At 37.2% G+C, this 23,282-nt stretch overlaps 1 protein-coding gene across 2 annotated transcripts in view; it reads left to right on the top strand.

Annotated features, from left to right (window-relative positions):
* Positions 1-20,821, top strand: part of LOC136858016 (serine-rich adhesin for platelets) — a 95,502-nt gene extending 74,681 nt beyond the window's left edge. For both annotated transcript variants that reach the window (XM_067137215.2, XM_067137216.2), the window contains exons 3-4: positions 7,689-7,732; positions 16,801-20,821. In XM_067137215.2, coding sequence (XP_066993316.2) covers positions 7,689-7,732; positions 16,801-19,756 — 3,000 coding nt within the window. In that variant the 3' untranslated portion in view covers positions 19,757-20,821. The remainder of the gene's footprint in view (positions 1-7,688; positions 7,733-16,800) is intronic.
* Positions 20,822-23,282: the final 2,461 nt, after the last annotated feature.

Raw genomic sequence — 23,282 nt, 5'->3', positions numbered from 1 at the left:
TAAAAACCACTTAAGATATCAGTTTCAAATTTTGTAACAATGTAAAATACACTATAATTATTCTAAAATGATACAATGAGATAACCTAATTACACGCAACCCCCCCGTTCAGAATGATACATCAGGAAGCATCCAATATTGTGCATAATGTTAAATTGCTTGTTCTTGAAGTCAGTCTAAATTACTGGACATGATGGGGCTAGTATTTTCTTGATAATGCAGAGAACGCAGGAATTCACCCTAAATCTCCCAGTTTATTTCATTTTCAGGATCAGTCGGATGAAGATATTTAGGTAGCAAATCGTGCTTCCTCTCGGACATACAAACTATAAACATTTTTTGACTGAATGGGATTGGAAGATAAATTGACATTAGTTGGAATAGGCTATTATGTAATTAAGTAGAGGCTCAAAGTCCGAAACAGAATTAACTGAAGAATTAAAACTGATAATTATGTTTTTACAAGTAGGCCTAATATTTTAAACGGAGATGGTACCTGAATGAACATTTCCTGTTCTGAGCCATATTTCGATTTCTCTCAGATTCATATCCTGTCCCAAATGCTTCCCATACCATTTTTATCATCATACCTACAACTTCAAACTCACTACCATTGCATTTGTCAACATATTGATCTAATTTGTAACAAATATCCTCCGCATTCAACTCGTTATGAGCAGCCATGTTGCTGCAATGTGTTTACATTCAGTCAGCTGTCTGTTCTATCTAAGAAAACGTATAAAAGAACACTTTATTATAGATTCCGTGCATGCCAGTGGTATCTAGGAAGCGCAGGGAATTCACTGGTTCCAAAAAGTTTATCAGACAGATGGCAGAGGAAGTCGGTTTGAAAGTCGAGTACACTTTACTACGCAACCCGCGGGAGACAATGTGCGACTCCAGTACGCTTTACTACGCAATCCACGGGAAAGAGTTAAGCATAAGGCTATTGACTGCTACACATCGGAGAGTAGGGGAACCAAATATATACTCTAATAGACTTTGAATTGAGGAAATCTGTTAGAAATGTGCAGGTATTCTGTCGGATTTCAGTGATAAAGATCTGATTTACTGTGAACTAAGTAACACTAGGCCTAGAATAGAACAAGTGAAGTCTACAGACAAATATGGGTAGAGGATCTCCGGGATGATGAAATTAGTCAGAAGTATATGGATATGATTAGTGAAAAGTTCCAAAGAATAGACAGTAAGGAGGTTCACGATATAGAAAGACAATAGGGTGCTGTAATAGATACAGCCAGGGAGTGCCTAGAAAAAACAATGTGTAAAGATTGGTGGAATGATGAAGTCAGGGCAGTTTGTAAATGTAAAAAGGTTTATCAAAAATGACTTCAAACAAGAACTGATGCAGATAGGAAATCATACTTGGACGAAGGAAACAGAGTGAAACAAATCATTGTAGAGTTTAAGAAGAAATCCTGGGAAAATTCTGGTGATAACTTAGAAAGGCTAGGTTAAGCATCAGGGAAGCCTTTCTGGACAGTAATAAAGAACCTTAGAAAGGGAGAGGAAAATGAAATAGTGTTTTGGGTAAATCAGGTGAAGTCACTGGACAAGTGAAAGGAGTATTTTGAAAATCTCCTCAACATAAAAAGGAAATCTATCTGTTGAAGTCTCAAACAATTGAGTTCATAAGGGAGAACAGTGAAGTGAAATTTCTCTCGAGGAATAGGAAACGATGGTGCATAAATACCAGTGTCATAAAGCAGCAGGAATAGATGAAATTAATCCTAAAATGGTGGAATGTAGAGTCAAGACAGGGATGAAATAGCTTCATAGAGTAATAGGATCAACAAGGAATGTTAGTAGCCTTCTTATTGGATGAAAGGCATAATTGCACCTATCAAGGAAACAGGAAGAATTGCAGCAACTATCGAAGTATTTCATTGTTCAGTATACCAGACCAGCTGCTGGCTTTTTGGAAAGGAGAGTGTGAGAAGTGGTTGAGAGCAAGTTGGATGAAATCCAGTCTGGTTTCAGACTACAGAGCAGATGTCAGGACCAGATTTTCATTGAAAACCTACGACCTGTTTTCCAGTCATTGACCGGGTCAGGGATGTAATGAATGAAGCAGATTTAGGCTGTTAGTACGATGGGGTCGCCACTCCCAAAGTGATTTATTAATGAATGATTGATGCTATGAAATGAGAATGGAGAGTGTTGCTGGAATGAAAGATGACAGGGAAAACCGGAGTACCCGGAGAAAAACCTGTCCCGCCTCCGCTTTGTCCAGCACAAATCTCACATGGAGTGCCCGGGATTTGAACCACGGTATCCAGCGGCGAGAGGCCGACGCGCTGCCGTCTGAGCCACGGAGGCTCCAGATTTTCATTATGTCCCAAGTAATTGTAAAATGCTACGAGAGGAATACAAGTTTCATAGATCTAGAGAAGGCATATGTAAAGAGTACTGAGGGAAAAGATGCTAGCTGTACTGATGGATTACAGGCTTATTAAGTTATTAAAGGTAGAGAAGTCATACATGTTGACAGTTGGGCTGTTGTGCTGATTGATAGTTCAAGGTAATTACAGGGGTTTGACAAGGTTGTAATCTGTCAACGTTGTTGTTCATAGTTTACATGGATCATTTACTGAAAGGTACAAAATGTCAGGGAGGGATTCAATTACGTGGAAATGTAGTAAGCAGTTTGGCCTTTGTCAACGATTTGATCTTACTAGCAGACTTTACTGAAAGCCTGCAATTTAATATCGTGGTACTTGAAAATAGGTGCAGTGAGTACAACATGAAAATAAGTATTTCCAAGACTAAACTTAATGTCAGTAGGGAAGAAACCTAAAGGGATTGAATACCAGGTCATGAGTACAGACATGGATCAGATGGATCATTTAAAGTATTTAGGATGTACAGAATATTCTCTCAGGGTGATGGTATAGTAAGTGAAATTGAATTAAGCTCCAGCAAAGTTAACACAGTGAGCTCGCAGGTGCAATCAAGGGTATTCTGCAAAAGAGAAGGCAGCTCCTGGATGAAACAATCTTTACACCCGCCTGTTTCAGACTGACTTTGTTGTATGGGAGTGAAAGCTGGATTCAGGATATTTTATTCATAAGTTAGAAGTAACCAACATGACAGTTGTGAGAATATTGCTGGTACAAAAAAGTGGGAACAATGACAGGAAGGTATTTAGAATGAGGAAATAAAGGCTAGGTTAGGAATGACCTCGGTAGATGAAGCTGTACGCATTAACCAGCATCGGTGGCGAGGTCTTGTGAGATGAATGGAGGAGATAGGTTACCTAGGAGAATAATGGACTCTCTTATGGAGGTTAAGAGAAGTAGAGGGAGACCAAGACAACTATGGTCACTCAGCTTTTAATGATTTAAAGATAAGAGGCATGGAACTAAATGACGTCACAGAGCTGGTTACTAGTAGAGGATTTTGGAGATGTTTGGTTAATTTACAGAGGCTTGGAGACTGCACGCTGAAATGCATAACAGTCTATAACATACCTGGCAACTTTTCTGATTTAGGCGGGAGACTCCCGATTACATGTTATGAGTCTCATTATGATAGCCATATTGGAGTACAGAATGTAAAAAGTTTCAAACAAATTTATTAAAAACCACCAATCCAATACTTTACAATCTTTAAGTTTAAGATACAGATATTACATAGATGTTAAAATGGGACATGTTTCGCTTAAGCTTTGTAAGCATTTTCAGCCACACTTAAAATAAAGCTAAGTCGGGGCCCTGAACTGGGTTCCTCGTTAAAGTATAATACATGCTTTAATACAAGATAAAACAGTCATAAAAATCTAGTCTGTGGAGAAAGCGATGCTCTAATGTAACTAAAATTCAATAATAAACTTGCCGTAGTATTATATGTACATGGAATGAATACTAATGTTTGTCTAAAAAAGTACAAGTTGGTTATTTGTAGAACGAGGCATAGTCATAATGATCTGACATACAATTGGATTGTACAAATTATTTGATATCAATGAAGCGTGGATTAATTAAAATATCAAAAAATAAATCTTCGAATGTTGTTGAATGAGAATCAGGTACGTAGAATTACAGTAGAGTTGTTGATTCCAAGTGGTTGCGCGATAAGCTAAAAAGGCGCTTGAAGCATCAGTATAGAAGTGTTGTGTCTCCTTCTAGATCGTCTCAAACAACCAACAAAGCTAGTCACCTCTCTGTCAACACTAGGGTTTTCAACACTTGCCACATTGCGAATTCTCCCACATCTAAGGCTTTATTGAACACCCTATTTGTTGAATCTATGTTAGACAGCTCACGACTACAATCTATTACAAAGATTATTCTAGTTTTAGGTACACTTTGGTTTTTAAAATGTCACAAAATATCACACTTGTGGCTAGAGCTTACCAATCCCCTTTTAGAAGAGATCAAAAAAATGAAAGGTCGATTCCACTATATCGCCGAGCGTTAATAGAAACGGCTTTCGCAAGTATCAAACTCAAGATCGATGCGTAAGAGGCAGGATGCTCCAGTATACAAGTTCTAACTCACAAGGCAATAAGCTCAGCAGAGCGGAGCGCAGAGGAAGGTATAATACACAACGCCGTACTTCGGAACATTTAAAAAAAAAAAACATTAATGGTGGGCCATACCCAAGAGGAGTTATCGTGGTAAGTGCATGTTAAATCATAGGAAAGGAATACCAGAAAAGGGAACTCCCAAAGCACAGAATTCTTTTTTTTTTTTAAAGATAACTTATATATTGAATAAAGTTTTCAAAATAACAAGATAAAGATCCACAAAAAAATATAAAACAGATCACGAGGGACTATTTCAATGGTCAATAATCTAGTTTAGATAGGCACACACAATTACAACGAAGGGTAAATGACCCGTAAAAATCAACATTATCTTTGGTTACATCAAGGGATAAAATCCCCGAGAATTACAACTGTCTTTGAGGTACAACCAAGGGGTAAATGCCCCGTGAATTACACATATCTTGACTCGTACAAATTCGAGTAAAAAGTTTAAACCTGAGCAAATCAATGTTCTTGTTTACATACAAGCTCCCATAGGAGGGCCATATAATGAACCGAAATAAGATAGTTAAAAAACAGTTGGCAGTAATTTTAATTGTAGAGAGGTTTACAATACAAAAAAAAAAAAAGGGAGTACTTTGCAAGATACTACCACAATCCCCCAGATTCGTGTTTCAGCTTAGACAGTATAGGAAAACATATGAACATCGAACATACCTAGTGTAGATAGATCATAAAAGGGTTAGCAGACCGCGATACACCATCTTAAATAACAAAGGTAAACAAAAGGGCAAAAATAATAAAGGAAGGAAAAGGCAAAAGGAGGGCAATGAGGCGTAGAAAGAAGAAAAATCAGCAGGGATAAGGAGAATCACATGAATGGAAGGCAAAGTTCACACATCACACATCGCGAGTCCAGTCCACATTCTCGATTCACTTTTCAATCTCAGGTTCGGAGTTAGAATTTTACCAGAGTGTCAATTTCATAATGCCCTTGAAAAAAAGGACTAAAGTTCCGATTCCAATTAACAAGCCGGAGAAAAGGGCAAAATAGAATGAATGTTAATATGAGGAGAAATATTGAAGTCTGCTCACCCAGTACGTTGAACGGAGAAATTCTAAAACCAGTATGTACACGGGCCAGTCGCGCACACTTCCAGAGCTTCCACTGCCTATCATAACATTTGATCCACACCTGAACATCGAACAAGCACACGCAGCCCGTATATATACGGAACCGAGGTCGCCGTGGAACATGCGAGAAGCGATGACATCACAGGGCCTCGTGTGGAGCAATGAAACAGTCCAGACAGTCAAGTGGCAGGCGTGAAGGCAGACAGTTCGTGTAGCGAGACGATGCGTTGGGTTTGAGCATAGAAGAAAAATAAGGTAAGCGATTTGAACACGTTACACTAGCAACAAATGATCCCGCACGCGCATATTGCCATATATATATGGATCGCAAAAATGTCAAAATAACCCAATATACACAACTACATATTATGTGCATACTCCACGTTCCAACGAACTACTTCAGGCATCAATTACTACTACAAAATTACACCCTACTGCTAAGAAAAGAAATAAAGTCTACCAGAAATAGCATTATCATCAATAGATGGTTTACTGACTTAAGGACCAGGGTCTGGGATGCGCGTGGTCCAGAATTCCTCCACATAACTGCCTCATTACTGCAGTTAGAGCCCACTTTCACATCTTAGCCTTGCATATCGTCATTACAATACGTGTTCCAAATCATCATATATTCCTCTCAAGCAGATTAAACCTGAAACAATCTTGAATAAGATTAACAAGTTCATACAATGATATATTACACTGAACAGCACCAAATACTCCTTGCTTTAAGTAAATCTCTACGTGATACCGACTTGGAATCTTTATACGTATGGCTGGTTTCAATATAATAACTTAGATTTCTCATAACTTTCAATATCTTCTCAGTCTTGATCAACCATAGTACAGTTTTGCAAGACCTGTCGTATATTACAATTCCTTCTCGAGAGTATATCAATATCTTCTCGATTCCCTCTTAATACCTTCGCGATACCTTCTCAATTCAATTACAATCTTTTCAAGACTCTCAATAATAATCTGCATTTAGATTTTTCCTTACAACAGAGACATGCAATGGAATATTCTAATTTACATATAAAATTTCGTTTCAAAGAGTACACCTTTGATAATCGATACATAGATGTCGCCACTATTGTACTTATAAACTATCGATACTTTATCCTACGTAATACTAATCCATTTGCATTTGCCTTTGGTTTCATCTTATAAAATACATGTTACAAACTACATAATACTTAAAATTAATCTTACATGACTAGAATTATACACTCTCAAGTTTAAATGTAAATAAAGTCCATTTCTTCACTTTCACCATTTTATACTCGCGATATGCATAGATGAACATATGTCTAGACCACTCCGGCTCCATGTTCTTGAGTCATATCAGGCTTCATTTTCTGCATCGGCACTCGCGTTGTCGTCTTCATACCATATGGAAACGGCACAATATGGCCATGGGCACAGCCAAACCCGATAGCCCATTTTTGTCACTCTGTTACATCCTTACATCTACCCATGTTGACGTACGCCATCCGCTTGAAACATCAATGTCTCACTGATCGCTACTGCCTTATGCTCACGTAGAGGCAGTGCGCGTGCAGTTGAGCATGGGGCTCGGTCGCTGCGCTATCTGTACAGGCCTAACGATCCATCTCGGCGTGCACAATAGGGTGACTAATTTTCTCTCCGATGAGCTTATTTTGTCATAATGGACTGGTAATTTCACATACTCATAGAAAAAGCTATCCAAGACTTGAACCCAAATTTACCTGGCAACTAGTTAGATGTGCTTATCTCCTACATCATATTGAACATAGGTAAAGGGATATCATGTCCTCTTTACTCAGCTAAATAATTTTTTTTTTTTTAAATATATTAAAAAAAGAGAGAGAGAAAGGCTACTGCAACATTTACACTTGCACATTATGGTGACATGCCTGACCAATAACTAGTCATCAGGTTTGTGATCCAAGTGAGTTAGTATTTCTTATTCCTGTGTATATGACTTTTTATATGACTGCTATGACCATGTTCCAAATGTTACTGATCAATGTTAGTGATTGTGAGGTTTCCTTTGTTTCAGGTATCCCAAGAAGGAAGACGTACATTTTCCTCTAGAGCTACCAGGTAATGCATTATAACTGTTGAATAACTGAATCTTTCAGATTTATAACTGTGAGGTTCTTCACTCTGTTGAAACTACAGTATAACATTCATTTAGAAAATACCTGAAAAAGAAAATATTAGCAGATTATACCTGAAAAAGGTGTCATTAATTAAAACAAATTCAGGTATAATCTGCTAATAAATTTTACATTTTCAGGTATTTTCTATATTTATGTTATACTGAATTAGTTTTGACAGACTCAAGAACCTCACAGTTATAAATAAACTAAGTAAAAAATGACCGAAAAATGGCTCCCATTACAACAAATCCTTTACATTTAGTTCTTTTCCATTTTGTCCATAGGTAATATTGCATAATTAAATTAGATTTCATTTAAAGTTTTCTTTTAAACTTGCAGTTCTGTTGGCAAGTTACCAGGCCCATCTTTATTATAGTGCACTATTTCAGAAAATGCAGAATGACTTAAAGTTTACAATTATTATAGATTGTATGCAAAATAATGATATTTTTTCTTTAAATTATTCTGTGATGACTAAAACATATTTTAAAATTCAAACACCTTCATACTGTGGGGTGTTTATTACTTTTCTTCCACTTTTCTTTTATAGCTTTGAAATACTAGCTTTCAGTTAAAGCAGTATAACAAATAGATCTTAAATTGGGTGAAACTCTGTTGCCAGTTCCCCAAATATAGTTAACAGATCCAACATGGTAGCAGCTCCAACGACCTCACAATGTACTGAACAGGCTTGCCAATGACGGCGCAGTATACAGTGACAAATATGAAAGGTAGGTTAGAACTACTAAATGAGTTTTTCTTCCTGTGCAGACAGTATGCGCCACAGCCTCCTGAAGAGAGTGTGGCCCCGAAAGGGCCACTGTTTCACGACAGAAAGCAGCCTGGACACTGGACAAAATGTAAATTAAAGATCAATGACCTACCTTTATTAGTGAGGGTAATACAGTGTGCTGACTGCGAGCACAGACTGCTGGAGCCGCCATGTCCGTTTCAAACTCTGCACCGAACAAGTTGGTCGTGCGGTTAGGGTCGTGCAGTTGTGAGCTTGCATTCAAGAGGTAATGCGTTCGAACCCCACTGTCGGCAGCCCTGAAGATTGTTTTCCGTATTTTCCCATTTTTCTCAACAGGCTAATGCTGTCTGTACCTTGATTAATACCATGGCCGATTCTTTCTCACTCCTAGCCCTTACCTATCTCATCGCCCCTATAAAGACCTATCTGTGTTGGTGCATCATAAAGCAAGTTGGGAAAAAAATGCACTTTTCTTATTTTCACCTAATATGGTAACCTTGTGGCCACACATCATGCGAGCTCTATTGCAGACAAAATGAACATTGCCTTCCTGACTGATGATCACAGGTGGGCCAATTACGACAAGGAAAATGGGAGCATTTTGTACTTTCAGGCTGTTCAGTTTTAATTCTTCTGTTTAAGTAAGAATTATTTTTGGGACGGGTTGGTGGGTCCCTGGCAATCATCAAAGAAGGATTTCTCCTCGCTGCTACTTCAGGTATCGTAAAACATTATTTTTTTATGATTCCATGATATGAACCACTTACTAAAGTACCACCTTAAATTGCTATTACAGTAGAACTCGAAAGATTACTAATTTTCAGATTTTAATGAATAATTTTCTGTTAATAAAAGTATAGAGTAAGTAAAACTACTAGAATTTTAATATAATTTATGCTACTTATGAATATGTATTGATACTTCCATGATTAGTTACTAAATTGCTTAAAAAATGATCAGGAATTGATTCATTCTTCAGGAATGTTTAACTTCTATGTACCCAACATTTTTCATCTGTGTAGTTTGCTTTGGTAGTGGTACTCTTCCGCTAATAAAATGTGTGTAGTTTATGGAACAATCTTGGAATGATTTTTTACATGCTTCTGTAAGTACCTAAGGTGCATGGTCAGTAGCTTCTTTTGTGTTCTTGCATTGCTTGCAGAATACTTGAATTGGAGAAAGGGGCTGGGTTGTGACAGACTTGAACAATTTAAGAGATACTGGAAAGCAGTCTCACCAATGCTAAACTGTATATTTCTTGATGTAAGTGACCGACATACAGGTATTTTGTTTGCAGAAGCAGTTAGCTCTTAAATGCTCATTTTGTCAGATGTATTTTTCTACATAACTTTCCAGGCAGTGAAGGATCTTTAAGTACATTCCTTTGATCATAGCATGACATTCTGGATTAAACACATAGGGCCGATTCCAGAAACGATGACTAGTTTTAAGCCTTATACATCGTCTACCTAAACGTCTAAATCGTTCACAATCTTCCATTGCATAAACAATGTTCAGTCGATGTTTAACTAGACATCCCTTAAAGTTTCAATTTTGGTTTGAAAATGGAGACAGAAGTATCTTTCATGTAACTCTCTGCTTGTCGCAACCAATGAAATTCGCCGGTGCGCACGCCTAACGCCAGTCAGCTGTTTGTCTTCCTACACATTACTCAAATATGGCTGAGTATGACTTGCCCACAGATAAGAGTATCGCTTTCGGTGGAAATTAAATTTCATAATATTATCGACACTAAAGCGACACCCCACCGTACGGGAAAGTGTAGCTTTGATTATAGCGTTGTTACAGTGAGTTTAGTCTACTCATAAATTCGGTAGCTTCAATGAAGGGAAGATGAAGCAATAGTAATGTGTAACCGAGTGTGTTGTACGGGCCATATAGATGTAGCTTGCAGTCTGGAGATCGTAGGTTCGAAACGCATCATCGGCAGCCGTGAAGATTGTTTTCCGTAGTTTCCCTATTTTTACACCAGGCAGATACTAGGGCTGTTATTATGGCCACAGCTCTTCTTCACCAGTCCTCTTTAAACAGTAATCACCACCACCACTTGCCTTTTCCTATCAGATAGTTGCCGAAAACTTATACAATTATATATATAAAAATCGCATACAACCTACTTTTTAGTTTTCACTATTATGTGTGTTTACTTGGCAGTAAATATAAGTGAATCCCTCCTGGTTGATGTATGTGACAGCCCTCAGATGATTGGGACACGTAATTCTGATATGTATGAAGTCGAAGTGACCTATAATTCCATGGAAATTACTGCATGTACATAATAAAATATATCGGTTGCCAAGAATTGTATTCAAGTTGACAGTTACCGGACTGTCACTTTGTCAGTCTAAAGAAACAAGTCTCTCGTAAAGCGAAACCTTATTTTATGATTATCTCCCCGTGCATGTCAAAAGAATTGCTGCGATTAGGCAGTGGGCGACCCACAGAGTGGCCGTCGGACTAACCTTTCTTCCCAGAATCGTCTCAACATGATAGTACAAATTACATATTTCATGGTACATAACCTCTGATTGTGATTCACTCCTCTTATTTGAGGTTAAACAGTGCTCTCGGTAGTGTTTTAACATGACCGGTTGAACATCGGTTTTAGATAGTGTCTAAGTGATAAATAACATCTCTGCAATGCGGCAGCCATGCTTAGGCATTATTTAACTGTAGACATCGTCTAAATACCATTTCTGCAATCGGCCCATAGTGAACAACTGAACATCAAAGAAAGTCCAGAGAAGTTTGCCTGTGCTCTTTTCCTGTCAGAAGTTTTGTTTCCGAGGTGGTGTTTGGGAGTGATTGTTTCTGTTAAAATTTACCCTGATTAGGTACTCAGAAGAGTTGCTTTGTGACCAGGATTTAGTGTATTTGGAACTAAATGATTAACGATAAAATGGATATTCAATTCTTCGTAAAGACTACTGCTAACATTTCTGATTGACATTCCTACAACTACCAGCAATAACTTACATTCCTACAACTACTAGCGATAACTTAAAACTTACAAGTCCACCTAGACAGTGCTGTTACGAATATAAAACTCCATCCGTTTCATTACTCCCAATTTATTTCAGGATGGCCTAATAAATGTACACACACATAATTAAACACAAACAATTCTAATTAAGGTTATGTTATAAGGAGATTTCCACCTTCCAATACTTGTCAGTTTCTTAGAGCTAGTTTATTATTTACATAATCCAGTTTAATCTCCAAGTTTAATACTAAATAGAACATGTTTCGTTCCAATTATGGAACATCTTCAGCTAAAAGATTTAACAAAAATTGACAAGACAAATAAAACACTTGTGATGATTATGATGATCATGATAAGATAAAATGTTCGTACATGTTGGGTTAAAAATTTCCAACAAGTCAATGAATAATAATAATAAATAGTAATAAATTCTAGCACGGTTCCCCATTAAATAAATAACACACATTTCAATATTAAAAATATATTTCTTCTCGTTACAGACACTCAGTCAACTTCAGACTTGAAGCTACTGATTCCATCTTTAAAATAATAAATTTAGAAGTCCCCCATTAGATCCTCGTCAACAATAAGCGGCACGTCATGCTTACAGCTAAACAACAACAAACATCTTATCAACTCGACAACATCCATTTAATAAGCTTGCAAGTTAAAATTTCAGAGAAGACACCGGATTCAAAACCTTAATAATAATAATAATAATAAAATCAAGAAATAGTGACTTACAAGTTTTTCCAATAAATTAACAGGATATGCCCAAAAACACAAAGGACCAATGTATTCTACAAGCCAACACCTCTCAATAGGTCACAAACGTAGTTATTAATTTATTTTACAATGTTAATGGTGTTTAAGTATGTTGGTAAATAAAATTCACTAGGTGTTCAACCAGATTATAACTTAGAGAATATCCAGTATGAACTAAAAATTTTATTTCCAAGAGTAAGAGTTCAAGTATGAATCAGTATACCAGCAGAAAATAAGACTAAGTGCAAAAAGCTGCCAAAGTTGTTGAACAATTTTAAATTTAAAATATTTTAGTATTATTCCAATAATTTTATATTAGATTTCAGTATTCACTCTTGTGTATATACATAATCTTATAAGCCATCTTTAACTAGACAAATGTGGGCACCTATTGTAATGCAAAAGCACAATTGAACAAACTTTCATTATATTTTAAGTAAATATAAACAGGATCCTGAATATTTCATGATTTTGAGTTCAGAAGTGTGGCTGATGATGCCCATAATAAAAAGGTGAAACATGACCCATTAATGAAATTAGCAATGAGTAAAATTTATTTTTTGCTAGTGACTTTACGTCGCACCAACACAGATAGGTCTTACGGCAACGATGGGATAGGAAAGGCGTAGGAGTTGGAAGGAAGCAGCCATGGCCTTAATTAAGGTACAGCCCCAGCATTTGCCTGGTGTGAAAATGGGAAACCCCGGAAAACCATCTTCAAGGCTACCGACAGTGGGATTCGAGCCCACTATCTCCCGGATGCAAACTCACAGCTGCGCGCCTCTAGCTGCACGTCCAACTCGCCCAGTAGTAAAATTTTTAATGTAATAAAATATATTATATTGGAAAGGTGGACAATTTTTAAAAATAAAAGCTGGATTTTTAACATTATATTGAAGCTCAATACAGATCAAAAAATGAGATAACTTGCAGTAAGTGTACGTGTCACAAAGCTTCGGTTACTTAATCATGAAAATGTATTTATTGAGGACATATTGCAACCAGAGACAGTATACTTGAACAACTTAACAATATTGATTCCCATATACAATTTACCATAGAAAATTAAAACAAGAACTCATTTAATTATCTCGACATAACCATGACACGCAATTGCAGTAATAAATTATCCTTTAACATATATTATAGGAAACCAACCCACACCTTTAACACCATTAAGCAAACTTCCTTACATCCAGGCACACTTAAAAAGACAGCATACAATAGCATGATAGAGGGTGTTTTGAAAATGCCACTATCCCAGAAGAATTTGAATAGACCCTTTTTTTTTTTAACTATAGCAGAGAATAATGGATTCAGAAGAGCATTCATAAATAAAATAATCAATAAATACAAAAATAAACCCATGACTACACTCACTAAAGAACCCACTCCTAAAGAAAAGTTTTTTACTTTTATTTTCAACAATAGTAACATACACTAGCGTCAGAAAGTTTAGACTCACCCATGAATTTTCACGTACCGTGAAAGATAGGGGCTGTTTGTTGAAAATCAACATGGAAATACCTATGTTTTTAGAACGAACCAGTTTTATTACACATTTCACTAGATTTTCCTTTACACTGATCATTCACAGGAAGCTAGAAACACAATCACAACATCTTAAGCAATCACAATCATCAATGTGTCCACCCTTTGATTACTCAGTTTCAGACGCGTGGCATTCTAGCATTTTTCCAAAATCTCTGTTTTTATACATCCCCAGGTTTCTAACAGACATTGCCACAACCCATCCACACTGCCTGGCACCTTTTCTTTCACTTTCTTGTCAAGTTCTTCCCACAAAAGTTCAATAGGTAACAGATCGGGTGATTGAAGAGGCCAGACCATTAATTCCAATTTTCCTTCAGCTTGTTTCCTTTCCAGATACTGCTTGCACAAATGAGAGGTGTGTTTAGGATCATTGTCCTGCTGTAGAACAAATCCTTCACCAATCAGCTTCATTCCAAATGGCACGGCATTGCGCTAAAGGATGCGGTGATATTGTTTCTATTCCAGTATTCCCTCTACTTTCACCAAATCACCAACCTGATTATTTCCAAAACATCCCCACACTATCATATTTCCTCCCCCATGCTTCACAGGCGGAATTATGCAGGATTCCATAACCCTTTCGCTGGGGCGGCGACGAGCGCATTGGCGATGATTGGAACCAAATTTTTCAAATTTATATTCATCCGTCCAAAGCACCCTTTTCCGTTGTTCAGTGGTCCAGTTAGCATGCCTTTTGACCCATTGTAGCCCCTTCTGCTTGTGTACAGTTTTCAACAATGGTTTCCGTGCTGCTACGCGACCAAGCAATCCCGCCTCAAGCAGACGATTTTTCACTGTTGTTGTTGCTGCAATGTGCTTTACATTCAGTCAGCTGTCTGTTCTATCTAAGAAAACGTATAGAAGAACACTTTATTTTAGGATTCCGTGCATGCCAGTAGTATCTAGGAATCGTAGGGAATTCACTGGTTCCAAAAAGTTATATGTTTAGCAGACAGATGGCAGAGGAAGTCAGTTTGAAAGTCGAGTACGCTTTACTACGCAATCCGCGGGAAAGAGTTAAGTTCACCAGATAATTTCTTGATCTTCAGTATGTCATCCATGATGACAATAAACAATAATGAGGATAGTACACAGCTTTGCTGGGCTTCACTTCTGATCTGGAACAAGGATGAATGTCCATCACTAAATTGCACACAGCTGGTACAGTGCTCATACAGCATCTGAATTTCCCTCACCTGTCCCTCCAGCACATTCCTCTTTCTGGGCCATTCCCATATATTCTCTCTTGTAATGCTGTTATTATATACTTTCTCAATATCCAGGAAAACCATGCGCAGATCTTTGCCATTGTCTCAATATTTCTACATCAACTCATGGACTCTGAAGATTAGTCTGGACCTGTTAGGCCTGAAGCCATATGGCTCCTCTTCCAATTGTAGCTCTAAGGTGACTCACAATCTGTTCTCTAAGATCTTGTCGAGAATTTAAAGCCCGTGAGAAAGGAGCATTATTCCCTGGTAGTTGAAACAGTTTTGCTGATTTCGTTTATTGAACAGGGGGTTATTGACACCCTTGTTCCAATTGAAACATTTTTGCTGATTTCCTTTATTGAACAGGGGATTAATGACACCCTTGTTCCAATCAGCAGATACCTTGTCTCTCTTCCACACTGCATTGAGCACCGTGTGCAGCCCCTGTAAACCCTGGACTCCAGTTGTTTTAATTATGTCTGTGTTGACTTCATCGATATCTGGAGATTTTCCTTGTGGCATCTTCTTTAGGGCTGTTTCTGCCCATTCTGTGTAGGTTTCAACTGCTAGTTCTTTTTTTTCTCTGATCTGCTTCTGACCTGTTCAGTAGGTGATCAAAATGATTCCTCAGAACCTCTCTGATGTCCTCTTCTTTCCTGGCCAGTTTTTCATTGAGATCATCAATTGCCTTGATGGTTAAAACATAGATGGGTTTCTCATGTGATTAATGGGAACATTTTAGTCCAGTGATGGACAACTTGATGCCTACCTTTTACAAGTTGCTTTACGTCACACCAACGCAGATAGGTCTTCGATGGGGTAAGAATGGGAAGGAAGCGGCCGTAGCCTTAAGTAAAGTACAGTCCCAACATTTGCCTGGTGTGAAAATGAGAAATCACAGAAAATCATCATCTGGGCTGCCAACAATGGGGTTCGAACCCACTTAACTCTCAAATGCAAGCTAACTGCACATCCCTAACCGCACAGCCAATTTGCTCGGTTTGATGCCTCTTACGGAACACTGTGTTGCTTAGAGACTTGTAATTTTGTGTTCATAATGAGCTCATTCATTTTCTTTAAGGCAGTGTACTCGCATTTATTTTTCTACAATTTATCATTCTGTAATTGCTACACACTTTCTTCCCTATGTACACAAAATGAAAACAGACTTGAGATATTCAGCTTTGAGTCGCTGTGATTTTTGACAGTAGTTCTTAATGTGATTTGTGTATGAGATTTTGCACCCAGCCATTCTATAGAATGGCCCTTTGCCTTTCTAGCCATAAATATTTGCAATTATGTTAGCAGTCTTCTACACAGGTTAAAATGACATACAAATTACCTGACATGGTGTTGCTAGTTCCTAAATTTAGTAGTTAAAATACTGCCTAGTTCCCAGGGTCTGATTTTCCTCTAAATGGAGTTGGGAGATTAAAAAACTCCCAAGCTTGGAAGCCAGTCCTCCAACTTGTCATTTTAACTTAACTTCTCTATTGTTTTTCTCATGTCATATCTTTCGACTTTGCTTCACTATGTAAAATTTATTCTTGTGTTTGGTTTACTTCCATGCAATAAGAGATGGTTCTATTACAGTATTGCTTGACAGATAAAAGGACTATTTTTAGAGGCATATCATGGTATATCATAGCAATTTATTATACTTTTACAACCAATCATGTTGTGATTCTCAGCTGAATCTTTTTTTTTTTTTTCTTTTTCAGAGGTGAAGCTAAGAAATTGGACGAAGGTAGACGAACCACAAGGAGTATTCAAGAACCACATGAACTATTGACCTCTCAACCTCGTGTTCATATAAAAGTTTCATTGGTTGATTTAAAGAATGAAGGGGGTCTGAAGACTCCTAAACTAACTAGACAGAGCCAAAGAAGATCTAGCTTATCTACATCCAATCCTGTGCCTATTGAAGAATCAAAGTCATCACCTAGTTCTGTTTCCCCTCGTAAAAGTGAAGCCTTAAGAAGTGGTGAGCAAGATGGGAGTAATACAAAAGGCAGAACCCGAAATGTTATGAAAAATGGTCAGACTTTAGCTGCAGCACGTGCTGTTTCTGTTAAGACTGAAAACAATGTTTCACGGGCAACAAGACGTTCACTTTCAGTTACTGACTTGATTAATGATGGTATGCTTAATGCAAGAAGTTCTAGAAAGCGTAATTCTGATTTTGTTAGCAATTCCCCGCCTCTAAAGAGATTCAACAGGAATCTAGAGAAAAGGGAAAATGAAGAAAAAGAGAATGTGGTCTCAGTAAAATGTGGTGATTGTGGAAAAAAGACAGGCAGGCTTAGGTTATCTCATCATATTGGAGTACCAATATGCGACACGTGTGAATCGGTAAGACAAAGCAAATATGGTAATGTACAAATGTCACATAAGAGTTGTAGAGTGCTTCTCTTTGATATAAAGAAGCAATTAGGTTGTATTAACCAAACTTCAAGTTATATTGTGTCTGGAGATAATCTAAATCCCCTTCATAACCAAAAAGGAACTAAAGTATCTGTCGGGAAGAGATTTAAATGTGAAATTCAGAGTGGGACTGATGGGAAATTCAGGCAAGGGGGTGAACCTACAAAATATCGTGTACCTAAATTGAGGATAAAGAGAATTCAAAGTGTAGATGATGTTAATAATGAAAGGCACGGCCCAGTTGAGCGTAAAGTTATGTCCAAGAGATCAAGTGGGAGATTAAATAAAGATAAGACTGCAGTGAGCACTCGTAGTGGCAGAATTAGGAGACCTACTTACAAGATAAGGCTAAATGAGACTAGTTCTCTCAATTCAAATTCTCAGAATAGAAGAAAAAGTCGTATGTCAAACAGCAGAGCTCAAAGCTCATCTAAGCATGATGTTCCTTTGAGAAGAAATAAACAATTCAGGCCCTCGGTTATAGGAAAGAAACCTAATGTTCCAAGTATATCAGCCAAAAAATTCCTCCAAAAATATGCAAATCAAAAGGTAGAAAGGAAATCAGTACGCGTTCAAATTAGTGCCCGATCTAGGGTATCTAATTTGAATAGAAAGACTACATTTTCTGCTGTTCGTGGGAAGATTGGCATTTCTAAAACTAAGGATAAGGTTCGTACAGTGATTACTAAGTCTTTGAAAGTACATCAGAAAGTTACCAAAATACCCTATTGTTGTAAAACATGCCAGAAAAAATTTGGAAGTACTGTTGAAGGAAAATCTCATGAACTGTCTCATGATAATAGAATTTTAAAAATTATTGTCAACAAATATTCAGCTATTGACTCCAAGTCTACTGGCAAAGTTGTTACTTCTTACGATGTTGATACTGGTAAGTGCTTACAAAACTTAGTGTGGATACCAGCAGATATTATGAAGGGAGATATGATGTCCTCTTCTGTTCCTGAGGAAGATGGAAAGTCAGATACAGTATCACCGCCTGTTCCTGAGGGAGACGATAAGTCAGGCTCATCCGTTACTTTACCCTCCACTGATGTAGACAAAAATAAAGAGTCGGCTATTAATCTAACCTGTGATGGTGTAACAGAAAGTTCTAAAGATTTTCAAGCTGACAGTGCTACAGAAAAAGATACAATGTTAGAAGGCACTGCTCTAGTACCGTCTGGGATATATTCCAGTGAAACCATAAGGAATAATGAAATTGAAGACCCTAACAGGCTTCAAGCAGAATGTGCAGTTACAGCTGATACATTGGAAATCAAGGAGTTGAATGGTGATTGCAAAGAGCCTTCTGAAACAATTGATATAGGAAAACCACCTGAAGAACACACAGTTCTTATCCCAAGTGAAGGATCAAAGGAAGAATCGTCTCATATCCTTCAAACTGATGTATCTCCAAAGCCCAGTGATAATTTGGAAAATGAACATACAAATGAAATCAATGATAGTAGTGAGGAAACAGTTATAGATGTTGGCACTGAAGAAACCAATAAAATAGAAGAATCTTGTAATGAAAATCAGGTTGACATTCTTGATGATCAACATCAAAAGCCATGCATTGAAGCAAGTTTGGAATCTGCCCCTGAAACTGGAATCACTGCTCCAAGCATGGTCATAAGCAGTATTACAATTGATAAAAATACTCATGATACTACTTTAGCAAATCAAAGTTTGTTGGATGATAAGGATAATGAATCTAAACCAGAGATAACTCATGAGAAAGGAACTGGCTCAGAAACTTTGTCTGAGGAAGAGCCTGGCGTATTGATAGAGAATGAAACCTTGAAAGAAGGTAAATCTGTTGAATCTATTCTTCATCCATATGAGCAAGAATCCTTGGAGAAGAAACATCCAAATGAGCAAAGTAAAGGTGATGAAGGAAATGACAATACACATGTGGCAGGCATGGTTGTTGAGAGCCTGATGGAACAAATTTTTCAAGGGACACAGCAAGATGAAGAAAAGAAATCTGAAGAAGGCTCCAAAGAATGTTCCCTGAATACTATCATAGAGACTCTTAGTGAAGAATACAATTCCAATCAAGATGATAGAGATCATGAAAAGGGGTGCAATGGTGATAATTTGGATGGCAGTCATATTAACTCTGCAGAAAGTAAGGCTACAGATGATACTACCCTTACTCATGTGGAAAAGGAAAAGGAGCATCCAGTTGATACTTATCTTGAGCCAATTTCTGATGATGAGACTGAGTGCTTTGATAGTTTCGATGTTTAGATCAGCATGTCAAGTTTCATTGCTGCTGGACAGTTCCTGTTTTGGACAAGGTCTTGAACATTTGTTATATATTGTGACATGAAGAACTAGTGACTTGCACAGTCTGTTACCACAGGTTTTGTAGTTATTTTGTTTGATTTACCCTATGACTTCATATTACAAGGATTTTCTGAATATAGAATTTATTTCAGTTTTAATTGTATGCAAAATTTCCTCAAGCTATCTCTGTATACAATTGCATTGAACATTCCTTCAGAACTACTGTTCATTAGTAAGGCTCTCCAAGCATTATCCATCATTGTGAATTATACAGGACGTTGATAATCTAGTTCTGCTACCACGTAAGTCTCTTCAACTCTACAGCAGAAGAAAATATTTTTATTCCTGGAGTACTTGTAATAGTTTTATTATATAAAATTATTCATTTTATTATTAAGCATTTTTTTTAATGATGATTTGTTGTCTGTAGTTGCATATTGAAATAATGTACTTATTTTTCAGATATATTAGAAAACTCTTCATAGCAAGATACTTGTTATTAGAATTAACTGTACCATAAAGTTGAAGTTAACCCTCTCGTGTACACATTTTCATTTCAGAGTGAAGAACAGAAATTTTCTCAATTTTTTACTAATTGGAAGCTTACATAATACCATCACATTTACAAAAATTACAGATCTGTTTTCTCTGAAAATTATAAGGGCCTCATACAAGGCCTCTATATTTTTGAGAAAATATTGGTCATATATTGTATACATGCTAAAAATGGTAGTATCATTGAAAAGACCACCTATTTCTACTACATAAAACTTTTTTTTAAATCATCGTGCAGAGTTACTTTATGTGGGCGCATTAACTTCAGTGGGACTTACGGTCAGAGCCAGGGGTACGATTACATCTTTCGTCATTGACTTAGACTCCGAATCAACAATTATGTCGTCCACACTGTTACTCTCTCACCACTAAAAGGATCAGTTGGTATCTTAAAGACATCGTCTACATGCATCCTCATCGTAACGTACTCTAGTAGTGCTGCAAATCAGAATCTCTCTCTTATTGTTACATTTCACCTTCATTCACAATTGCTGTAGGCATAAATTTGCTGTGGTATTCTGGATCCTTGTAATTACCCGTAATTTCAGGCAGGTTAATAAATTTCAACCTATAAAACATCTCTTAAAAGGTTTAAAGTGAAGTTTAAAGATGAGGGGCGGGGCTGAGTGGCTCAGACGGTTGAGGCGCTGGCCTTCTGACCCCAACTTGGCAGGTTCGATCCTAGCTCAGTCCGGTGGTATTTGAAGGTGCTCAAATGCATCAGCCTCATTTTGGTAGATTTACTGGCACGTAAAAATACTCCTGCGGGACTTAACTCGGGCACCTCGGCATCTCCGAAAACCATAAAAGTAGTTAGTGGGACATAAAGCCAATAACATTATTATTATTATTATTATTATTATTATTATTATTATTATTATTATTATTATTATTATTATTATTATTATTATTATTATTATTGAAAAATGAGGGTAACTTATTACAAGTAACGACTCTCATTATTGTTCCGTATTGAAGATGACGCTAGGCATAGAATCTCAAGGATAATTTAATAAAACCACGTATTCAATACTTTCCACGTTTAATGTGGTTTGAATCTACATGAATTTATGTAGACTTATCAGGTCAGGTACATGTTTCACCCATTATTTCGGCATCCTCAGCCTGTAGACAACCTTTAGGTCAAGGTTTGGGACCTTTTTAACCATATATAGTATAATATACGAACGTTAATAATCTCTTAAGACTAACATGCCAGGATAATCATTTTTAAAATGTGAACAAAACATAACTGTGGGTAACATAAATGAATGGTGTTTTAACACAAATAAAAACCCACCTATATCATGAACCCGGTATGTAATATCCTCTTTACCCAAGACTTACCATAGAGGAAGAAGATCCATTTTAGTTTTGGACATATTTTTAAGTTAGATAGAATAGGATCAACAAGTTATTTGTGTTAAAACACAATTAATTTATGTTACCCACAGTTATGTTTTGTTCACATTTTTAAAATTATTATCCTGGCATGTTAGTCTTAACAGATTATTAACGTTCGTATATTATACTATATATGGTTAAAAAGGTCCCAAACCTTGACCTAAAGGTTGTCTGCAGGCTGAAGATGCCCAAATAATGGGTGAAACATGTACCTGACCTGATAAGTCTACATAAATTCATGTAGATTCAAATCACATTAAACGTGGAAAGTATTATAGCTGGTTTTATTAAATTATCCTTGAGATTCTATGCCAAGAGTAACTTATGTCGCATATTTCACGCAAGTCTTGAATTAATATAGATTTTTTTGTTCATTTAAGTGGGGCAAATTGTCACGAATTTCATTAAAGTATTTGTCAGTCACAGATTTAATTCTGCTGTCTTTCTTGAATTTTAAGTTTGGCATTAAGAAATTCTGAGTACCTTCACTTTCAATCAGATTAACTGTCCTTTTGGATAGTTCTGGATTTGATTTGTATATTTATCATCAACAGAGTCAATACTTGTCCAATACAGATGGTATAAGAAATACAAATAATAATACTACTATTATAATTATTAATAATATTATAACAAAGCAGTATAGACATATTTTCAAAACACGTACAGAAGAAAAGAAAATAGAAAAGTATATGTACATTTGAAATGACTGACAGATAAAAGAAGAAAATGTAACTTTCAGTTTCTAAATATGCTGAACATGATACTAGGAATTCTCTATCTATGAGGCAGCCATAAGATGTCTACGAGCTAACCAGTAGAATACATCCACTCCCCACCCCCACCCTCTCCCCCACTAGTTTCATTCAAGGATCTTAGAGCCTGCATAAATCCAGAGTTCTTGTATGATTCAGTTCTTTACTTAGATGTTACAGGGAGGAAAGTGAATTGGTAGCAATTGGAGTAAATTAGGACAATCTAGGAAATTGCCGATACATTTGTTTATGAAACGAGTATTCACATACCTGTGCCGAGTTGGAATTTACTTGGTATGCATCTTTACAAAACAGATCAATCCAGGCTGAGTGGCTCAAGACTGTTGGAAGCGCTGGCTCAGTCCGGTGTATTTGAAGGTGCTCAAAGTGTAGGCAGGCCTCTTTTCCTAATGTCAGTCAGCTTACTGCCAGTCACACTTGAGTTGGTGAGTTTTCAGTTATAATAGCAGGCCACTTTGCATAATGCCAGTCGCATTTTTAGATGCGTAAATTACCGGGCGAGTTGGCCGTGCGCGTAGAGGCGCGCGGCTGTGAGCTTGCATCCGGGAGATAGTAGGTTCGAATCCCACTATCGGCAGCCCTGAAAATGGTTTTCCGTGGTTTCCCATTTTCACACCAGGCAAATGCTGGGGCTGTACCTTAATTAAGGCCACGGCCGCTTCCTTCCAACTCCTAGGCCTTTCCTATCCCATCGTCGCCATAAGACCTATCTGTGTCGGCGCGACGTAAAGCCCCTAGCAAAAAAAAAAAAA

The sequence above is a fragment of the Anabrus simplex genome, chromosome 1 (genome assembly GCF_040414725.1).
Source record: "Anabrus simplex isolate iqAnaSimp1 chromosome 1, ASM4041472v1, whole genome shotgun sequence".
Classification (NCBI taxonomy): Eukaryota; Metazoa; Arthropoda; class Insecta; order Orthoptera; family Tettigoniidae; genus Anabrus; species Anabrus simplex.
The sequence above is the reverse complement of the archived record's forward strand: the minus strand, read 5'-3'. Positions and strand labels throughout refer to the sequence as shown.